The 9,889-nt window shown below is 49.1% G+C and overlaps 1 protein-coding gene across 1 annotated transcript; it reads right to left on the bottom strand.

Annotated features, from left to right (window-relative positions):
- Positions 1-5,327: 5,327 nt before the first annotated feature.
- On the bottom strand, positions 5,328-8,977 carry GPX2 (glutathione peroxidase 2). Its single transcript, XM_004698656.2, has 2 exons — positions 8,739-8,977; positions 5,328-5,981 (listed from the first exon to the last, which is right to left on the bottom strand). The coding sequence occupies exons 1-2, from the start codon at positions 8,958-8,960 to the stop codon at positions 5,631-5,633; spliced, it is 573 nt and encodes a 190-aa protein (XP_004698713.2). The 5' UTR covers positions 8,961-8,977; the 3' UTR covers positions 5,328-5,630.
- Positions 8,978-9,889: the final 912 nt, after the last annotated feature.

Below are 9,889 nucleotides of genomic sequence, written 5' to 3'. Positions count from 1 at the left end.
GGCATATGTGCAAATGTGCTTGACACATTGGAGGAATGTATGGATTGTGATAAGAGATGTAAGCGCCCCCAATAAAAGTATTTTTAAAAAATAGAAATAGAGTGGTATTGAGTTACACTCAAGATCAATATTCAGACACCATACTGATATAAATGATAAATAGTTGCGGTTAGTGAGAGAAACATCACCTTGACTGAAAAATTGCAAATTTATATAGTCTGTGCTCAAGGAATAGAACCCACCTCCACACCCCTTAAGGGTGGGCTGCACTAGGGGATTCCTCCCAAAGAGTACAAGATGGGAATGGGGTGGGAGGATCATTTTACACTGGAGACCGGACACACATATCTGAGTCAGGTGATCAAGGTTCACGGCACCACTGGTAAGTCTTGTTGATAGTATGCACCCTTGGTCTCATGTGATAAGACTGGTCTTCCAGAAACCCATATTCCAAGCCTCCCCAAGATCTGCTGTTACACACTTCTGTTGCCTTCACCCATGATTCAGACAAATCCCAACTGAAAACCAGTCTACAAAATAGCCAACCAACACTCTTCCGCCCTCTCACAGTCATCACAAACAAAGTCTAAGAGACTATCACAGCCAAGAGAAGCCTAAGGAGACCTGGCAACTAATTGTAACGTGGAACCCCTTCCATACCTCATTCACAATAAAAAAAAATTGTTAAAAAAATAATGTGGGATCCTGGACCAGAAAAAGGACACTTGGTACAGACTGAAAACAACAGAATCACAACTAAGGGTGTCTGATACCGTGTGGCCTTTAGTTAATTAATTACAAAAATGGCTTCATTTCCTCCAGAGATCTCAGACGATCTTGTCTTAACATAATTGAAAGTCCTGCAGCTTAGAAGTCGTTAATGTTAACATTTTGGCCTCTACTGGTTGGTAGCAGCCTAATCATTAATTAAAGAATATATAATGATGGTGAAATATGTACAAATATGCTTGATACAATTGATGTGTGGATTGTTATAAGAGCTGTAATAGCCCCCAATAAAATGATATTTAATTAAAAAATATATTGCCTTGGACTTATTTGTTGCAGTCTTATAATATTTAACCGCTGATATTATGCTTCCATAATATTATTATATGTAAGATGCTGTATCCTAGACACAGCATGATAGTTTCACTAACTTCTCCCTTTGAGGCCACGTCTCAGGAAACATGCTTGTTACCTCTTCATACTGTCGGGCATCTTTCTGAACTAAAGCTGTACTTAAGAAAAAACGAGCCAAGTGTTCGTTTTTGATTCCAGGGCAGCCCTGCGCTGTATAGCAGCGTGATGATGATCATAGCTGAGGTCTGAGTACTTCCGTTTTAGGGACTCCACTCATCTAAGCTGGATCAACAACTCTACGAGGCAGGTAGTGTTACCCCTTTTTGGAGGCAAAGAAATCCGGTACAGATTGAAGGAACTTGCACAAAATTTATTCAGAAAAGTTAAGGCAGCTGCTCCTTGGGGATCAATCTTCGTATTCCTGGCGTATGTTTTCCATTTTGTAGCAGATCTATATCTGGCCTGAGGAAATCGTTTGGGTGAAGTGAATCCAGAAAATTGAGAAAAATGCTTCATTACTTTAAATAGCAATACTGAGCCCATTATAGCCTCTGAATTATCCCTTCGTAGAGTTTGCTAATGCTGCCAACTTAGTCATTTGCAGCTCAAGAGTTGAGTGTATATGCCCCATTGACATCTTCGTGTATTCCAGAATGTGCAATGCTTTTCTGTTTGTTTGGGCCCATGTACTAGGGAAATGTTAAGCATAAGGTGGTTTGGGTCATTACAGTTAAATCAGCATTGCACTGTGGGCTGTGATATTTTACCACCTGGCAAAATTATTTTGTGGCTCTAATAGAAGGAAGACCTTCCGAACTTACTTCCACTTAATCCTTACTGTTCAAATGAAGAGGAGCTAGGGTCAGGTGCTTGTCTTCTGTCCTTTCCTTCCTGAGGAATACGAAGAAGGACGCACTCCATGCTGGGGTGTGATGGACACACAGACCCAGGTCCAGCTAGTTAGGCTCAGCCTGTATGTGTTGTGCTGCTGTTTCAGCCAGCTCTGTGGTCCAAGTGACCATGGGTTCTTCTTAGAGGAATGATTTGATATGGCATAGTTTGGGCATAATCAGTATAGTTGTTGATAACTTGTCAATTCTAAGAAGTACACATACTCTAAAATTTTCAGTCTAAATGAATGTGGGAGGTGGGAGGGAGCACTAGAACTGAATGATTACACAACTCGTTTTAAATTATTAAGGGTGCATGGGGGAAAGGGGAGGAGGAAGGGAAGGGGAGGGGGGAAAAAAAAAAGGAAAATGAGCAAATTCCGGGAACCCAAGAGGCAAGCGAATTTTGGGAATAATGAGGGCAACAAATGTATAGATGTGCTTTACACAATTGATCTATGTATTGTGATGAATTGTATGAGCCCCAACAAATTGATTGAAAAAAAGAAGAAAAAAACACACACACAAAATAAATAAATAAAATAAAGGCCATTTCACCATTAAAAATGTTTTAAAATTGATTATGGTAATGATTGTCCAATTCTTGATATGACTGAACTATTGAATTGTATGATGTGGATTGTGTGCCAATAAAACTAAAAAAATTTTTTTTGGTGTATCAGAAGGACTTTTTTATTTTGGAAGCAGAACTAATTTCATTGAATTTGAGGCACTCAATTTTAAAATGTGCGTTTCTTGTCTGTAATACAAGACCCTATTGTGAAATACTCTATGGGCAAGTGGAAAGGAATTTAAGAGACCCAGGTTCAGAGTTATCTTTGCCACGTACTAATGGAACACCAGGAGTCACTAATCCTATCTGTACCTCAATTTTTCCGATGGAAAACAAGGACTAATCACACCTCCTCAGAAGTTTTACATCGAATGGTCCTGTGTCGGTGATGGTCTGTTTTACGCTGCACAGCACTCTGTCCTGGGAGCCCTCAGAAAGGTGATTTTCTCAGCACTTCTGGGAAAGCTCACTAATGAGACCGCTCCCTACTCTCTGAGTGCCCTAGGGAAATTTGAGTCAATGGTTCTGTTTATCTAGGAAAGTGGGTGGTTATATTAACATTTGCTTTGTCTATGTATGACCAAACACTGGTATTTCTGAAGGTGAAATAAGCAAGAAGTAGACAGGAAACCACTTTTCATCATTTTAATAGCAGAGCAATAAAGCTCTAATGAAGCTAAAGGCCTTTGTAAAACAAGCTTCTCCAACTCTGCCTTTCCTGGTCCCTCTTACGCCAAACCGGCCAGGTTCGCCTGAAGCAAAGAGCCTTTCTCTTGCCCAAGTGAGGAGCCTTCTTTCCAGCACAAAGGCCCCTTCTGACTGTCTCTGCAAAGTCTCTTCAACTGTAATTCCCATTCCTTTGTAATCCCTAGACTCTTTTCACTTGATCCCCATAGGAAAGTCCCAACATCCTGTACTGGCATGATACCAACACCAGGGTTAGCTGGCTCTCTTACTGGACATAGATAGCAACAACTTCAGGATGATCAGTCATGCTAGCATCCAAATGAATTCTGTCTTTGATTTCACCAAGGGAAGCATTTGTGCCCACAGTGATTGCTCTAAAATAAGTGGATGCCTGGCCCTGCCCTGAAACTGCCCCCAAAGAATCCATCTGCTCGCTGCTAAGAATCTGACAGGACTTGCATCTTGGAGTCAAGGTTATCTATCCTTCCCAGAAGGCCCTGCAAAAGGAAGCCATGGGTTTCTCACCGCCCGTTGCCGGCTAAGGGCCATCAAATAAGTGCCATCGATGAGATGGCATTGTTGCTGGGTGCCCTGGGGTCAGTCCCACTCACAGAACAAGCCGCTGCCCCGGCCTGTGCCGGCCTCACAGATGTTGCTGTGTTTGAACCCAATGCAGCCCCTGTCAATCCACCTGTTTTCCCTGGCCCTCTACCAAGCATGATGTCCTTCTCAACATGCATTTTCCTGAGAGCATTAGTTGGAAGCTGTTCTTACTTGAAGGGACCCTAAAACTCTGTTCCACAGGTATTTATGTCTCAGATGAGAAGCAGAAATGGAGCTGCGTGCCTTCAGGCTGAAACTTATGGTGGCATGGCCTGCCCTTTGGGTATTTGAGGGGAAAACTGGCTGTGGGAAGCAGAGTAATTAAGGGGCAAGCATTTCACCTTCAGCATAGGGGTTCACATGTGTCCAGTTGGAAAAGTGGCCCTCCAACACAGAGAAGTAAAATACGACCCCTAGTGGTCAAAGAAGAGGAAGGTGGAAAGCCAAGGTTCCCCGACAGGTGTGGGGCAGAGTGACAAGGAGGGGTGCCTTTGGGGCAGGTATCTTTCCAGAATATGATGGGACCTGGCCCGGTGGTGCTGGTACCTTTTCAATTGGCCTGGGGCACCGCCCTGACAAAGGCCCCTGCATACTTCTGTTGTCAAAGTGACTCACTGATACGAAGAACATCAAAGGAGGCCCTCCCCCAGCCCCACCCTCACGGAAGAAGAAAGGCACCAGCCATCCATCCATGTCTCTAAACATGCTGGTCTTGTGCCTGACCTCGTGACTGTGAGCTGGAGAAGGATGGGGTACAGGGCACACTTTTAGAAGCAAGGAGAATCAGCCCAACAAATAATGTTAGCCAACCAGGTGGTCAGGGAAAGGGCACGCTAAGTGCTCTGTGCTTCCAGTGGCTGCCCCCCTGCTTCCTTGTTATAAGTACATGACCCAACTGACTTTCTGGAATTGCCTCCCAGTACCGATAGTAGTTAGTTGGCTCCGTACCCACAGAGAATGACGCCTTCCTGATTGTAATCTTCTAGTTAACATTTCAGTAATGTCAACCCCAAGCGACCCCAAAGGGTCTTTTCCGCCTTCCTTATCAGCGTCTCCATTTCTCCAGAAGTGTCATAAAGTAAGATACAATTTATACTTCCTGAAATTCTAACTGCCACGGAAGACCTTGACCAGAGTCTGGGTTTTGGCCTGTAATGGGGGCATCCCCTCAGCCAGAGCCTCCCGTACACTGCCGTGTGTGTGTGTGTATGTGTGTAGCAGGTAGGCAGGTAAGTAAAGGGGACTCTGCCTCTGCCCTACTCAGTTCCTGGAACTCAGGATGAAACTGACGTCCAGAGGGACAGGCTTTACAGTCTCTGGGTTTCCTCCTGCCTCTCCCTTGAATGGCAGTGCAGGCAGGAGGAGCAGGGGGAGGAGAGGGCGGCTTTGATGAAAGGAGTACGTGTAGTTCTTTCCCAGGAAAGATCCCACCTGCAGCTCCTTTGACCATCCCTTTATCCACTCTCAGGGAAGAAGACGCAGAGCCTCACTATTTCCACACCTGCCCTTTATTGGACTCATCAGCAGGCCGGCCCCAGGCCCTTCACATTTCTCAGACACCTTCCGGAGGGTTTAGGAAGGTGCCATCATTCTGTGAAGGCCCAGAGCCACACCAGCACTGGAGTCTTAAGTTGAATGAGTGAGCGAGCAGAGGGCTGGGTGAAGGAAGGGAAGGGCAGCAGACCCGAAAGGCAGGGCCCTCCTAAGAGGCACTCCAGGGAAAGCTCAGGTCCAGCAGTGTCCCCGAGGGCACCCTGGGCCCTAAGGCAGGAGGGTCGGTCTGCCTGCTCCGTCTATATGGCAACTTTGAGCAGGCGCTTGATGTCCGGCTCGATGCTGATGGTCTGGAAGGTGCGGCTGTAGCGGCGGAAGGGCTCCCCCTCGGGCCCTATAAGGAACTTTTCAAAGTTCCAGGCCACGTCGGAGCGGCGCACGGGGCTCCAAATGAAGAACTTGGGATCGGTCATGAAGGAAAATGGGTCGTCATAAGGGTAGGGGAGCTTGTCCTTCAGGTAGGCGAAGACGGGGTGCTCGTTCTGACCGTTCACCTCACACTTTTGGGCAAGGGTAAAGGTGGGCTGGAAGCCGCCTCCAGGGCGGACATACTTGAGACTGTTCAGGATCTCCTCATTCTGAGAGTTCTCCTGAGGAAGGAAAAAGACAAAGCGCATGGAAAAGGGAATGGGGGCACTGAGGGGCCCCACCATGCAGAGCTGTCTCCCTCCCACTCCTCTCCCAGGATCATGCCTCTCTGCCACCCTCCTCCTCCCTCCCAGCACCTCCCCTTGCTGTCTGCCTGATCTCTCTGTCTCTTGCTCGCTCTATTCTTTCTTTGCTGCTCCAGTGGCTCTGCCCAAGTCTTGACATGAAGCTTTCCCCCTTGTGATTGATGGTTTCTGGAAATTCTTACAGTTCCTAGCTTGGCTGGCTGATATGGAAAGATTTAGCCCTTTGGAGCTGTCGGTCCTGCTTCCCATCTACCTGAACCCTTCTTAGGGTACCTATCTGAAGCTTCAAGAAACCTGGAGTTTAGGGCAGAAGAAAGGGAAAGGAGGTCTCAGGCTATACCAGGGGCTCAGGCTAGAGCTGCCAGCCCTGTTGGTCCCCTTTACTTACGTACCACCACCACCCACACACACACACACACTGCCAGCCCCTTTCCTTTCTACTCTGGCTCTGGCTCTTGCTTTTCATCACAGGTGAGTGTTTCGGGTAACCTTTGCCTCGGCCCAACTCAGTTCCTGTAGCTAAGGATGAAACACGTCCCAAGGGATGGGCTTCACATCTCTTGGTTTCCTCCTGCCTCTCCCTCGAATGGCAGTGCAGGCAGGAGGAGGAAGGTGAGGAGAAGGTGGCTTTGATGAAAGGAGTACTTATAGCTCTTTCTCAGGAACCACCTAGCAAAAGCAAGGTGGAGACAGCAATGACTGTCCTCTAAATGGAATGATTTCCTGACTACCAGGCGTGCAATCCACAAGACAGAAGGCTAAGGGCTGGGACTAGGCTCAGGGAAAGACGTAGTTAAGGAAATAGTGCTTGAAGGCTCTGGGTTGCAAATCTGTAATTCTTACTCTTGTCACACACAGGCTGCCATGCCAAGACTTTGGCACCTCCTATTTACCCTCTGTACTCAAAAGCTTTGCTTTCGTTCTGAACCTGTTACCCAAACCTATTACCTGTGCCCACTACCATCCCATCACCATCCCTGTCCTATGCCCACTCCGCATTGCCCCCCACCCCCACCCTACCCCAGCAACTCCAAAAGGTCTGTAAAGAGGAACCCTCATTCATGGTCCATCTCTCCTTTCTCCCATTCCGCCCCAGTTTAGGTGTCAGATGGCTTCTGGGAGCGAGTTTCTCCCCCTGACCTAATAGAGCCAATTAGTATAGTCAGCTTGAGACCCTCATGACATCGTGAGCCCAGAGGTGAGCTTGATTAAACTTATCTCTTAATGCAAAGGGAGAGCTGCCAACCCGCTGCCTCCAGCAAGTTAGGTGCCCCAGACTGGGGCATGGCCCAGGCAAGAGAGAGTGCCCTAAAAGGATTTGCCCTTTCCATGCCCCTGCCGTGACAAATCCTGACAGGAGACAAGGAAGGAAGAGCGAAAGCAGTCATGAGTTGGGCTCGGATTTGTCACCGCCTGTGACACTTCATGCTCACTTCTCACTTCTCTGCTCATCCTTTCCCTGCCTTCGCACCACTGTGAAGGGAGCCCAGGGGATTCGAACTCGTGGGTTCACTCAGGGACGTGATGCCTGCTAGTGCGATTCGAATCCTCAATAGAAAGCAAAGAATCCCTTCAAAAATAACTTGAGGTGTGTGGGCTGAGATCTGTAAGGAGCCGGCCCCTCCCTTCTGCGGAGGCACTGACGGGAGGCCTGCTCCTTTAACCTGCCCCCACCCAGGTTCCCTTTCCACCTGGCTGAATTTTTTTTAAACCTCCCGTCTAGATTTTAAAGTTGCGTGTAAGTTTACAGTATTGGATAGTCCTCAAGCCACTTTTGTATCCAGAACCTCACCATAACCCTCTAAGTCAGTGGTTCTCAACCTGTGGGTCTCCACCCCTTTGGGGGTCGAACAACCCTTTCACAGGGGTCACCGATTCATAACAGTAGCAAAATGACAGTGATGACGTAGCAAGGAAAATGATGTTTTGGTGGGGGAGGCTCACCACCACATGAGGAACTATAAGGAACTGTATGAAAGGGTCGCAGCATGAGGAAGGTTGAGAACCACTGCTCTAAGTGATAGTATCTCAGCTTTACAGTTGAAGAAATGAGAGAGAAAATTTAAATGACTTCCTAGGCAAAGGCCCACTGGGGACCTAGTGGGTTACACATTGGGCTGCTAACTGCAAGGGCAGCATTTCAAAAGCCACAGCAGTTTTGAGGAAGAAGGATGAGGCTTTGGACTCCTGTAAAAAATATACAGTCTCAGAACAACACCACCCCCGGGTCGGGTGGGGGTGGGGGGCAGCTCTACCCTGCCCTAGAGGTGGACGGCAGTGCGTTTCGGGTTCTTAGGACCCAGAGCCCTTCAACACAGAGCCAACACTAGGCAACACCACCACAGTCTCCTGAGTCGCTCCAAGGTGGCTTTGGTCCCTTCTATGTCTTCCGCTCATTCCTTCCACAAGGAGTGCCTTCGACCCCCTAGCCACTGAGTCCGGCTGGAGAGAAAAACAGCCCGGTACTCCGGGAGTCCGGGAGTCCAGTGAGGAGAGAGGAAACAGAACTTAATGTCAGGATGACAGACAGAATCAAGTACACTTCCCCTTGGCGTTCGCCTAAAGACCAGATGCCCACAACACTCCCTCAGTTCCAGACCCTCCAGCATGCGTGAGCACTCACCCCCGCCCCAGCCCTGCTCTTTAGGTGGATCCATGCCAGGGACCCCTCACCTGATGTCCAAACTGGTTGCAGGGGAAGCCGAGGACCACCAGGCGCCTGGGAAAGCGGCACTGCAGCTCGTTGAGCTGGGTGTAGTCCCGGGTGGTGGTGCCTCAGAGCGAGGCCACATTCTCTATCAGCACCGCCCGGCCTCGGAACGCATTGAAGTCGATCTTGTCGCCATCCAGGCTGGTGGCACTCAGGTCGTAGAAGGACTTGGCGATGTAGGCCATGGTGAGCGCGCACTGAGCCCCGCAGAGCCGCAGGAGCCTCTTAAAGGGTGGGGAGGAGGGAGGAGCCCGTGGGAGGGAAGAGAGGATCCCACAGTGGGGCTCCGAGTGTACTGCCCCAGGATGACTTGGCAAAAACAGGCGCCACCTGTGCGCGCTGTTTGAACAAGGAGGTCACCCCTCCTATTTACAGGCTGGGGACACGGCGGCCTGCCTGCCCCACCCTGCTGGCCACCTGGGAGGGGCCCATTTGATATCTCGGAGCAAAAATGAATAATTCACTACTTGCCGGAAACTGGAACCCCAAAGGTCAATCGGGGAGGGAGGGCGGGAGGGAGAGATGCACACGAGGACTGATGCCTACTGGTCCCAGCAAGTCGTTTGCACTTGGCACCACCCTCTGTGGAGTGGGGGGCGAGTGCCAGGCTTTGAATGGTGCTGCGATGCGGCCTCAGTGTCTGAAAGCCGAGGCTGGGAACCGAGGCAGCCTCCTCTTCACCCAACTCAAGGGACAGCGGAAATATACCATGCACGGTTCTTATTTTCTCTTTGCTGTCGCTTTCCACCCACACAAAATCGAAGGTCCCCTTGGGAGGAGTGGGTGTGGTTTTTCTAGAAACAGCAGCTGGCACCAGGCTGAGATGGAAGTCTTGAAAAGCCTTTCCCTGGAGAGCAGGCCTGCCCTTGCCAGGGCCCGGCACCATCTATCATCACAATACACATCCCACGTTGGCCCCTGTCTTCCCAACAACATCCAAACACACTGTCCTGAGGGGGAGGGACACAGAGCAGGGGTGCCAACTCAAGGTGGCTGAGCTCTGTCTAGCTCCTCTCAGAGCAAGGGTCAGCCCTCAAGACTGTTTTTCAGGGGAGACTTGTGCTGATTCATCTCCCCATCAAGCATGCAGGGAGTTGGCACTGCTGTGGTTGTG

Source organism: Echinops telfairi, unplaced genomic scaffold (genome assembly GCF_000313985.2).
Source record: "Echinops telfairi isolate 266 unplaced genomic scaffold, ASM31398v2 ScPeMD7_18;HRSCAF=68, whole genome shotgun sequence".
NCBI lineage: Eukaryota > Metazoa > Chordata > Mammalia > Afrosoricida > Tenrecidae > Echinops > Echinops telfairi.
Note: the sequence above shows the minus strand (reverse complement) of the source record. Positions and strands in the feature narration are given on the sequence as shown.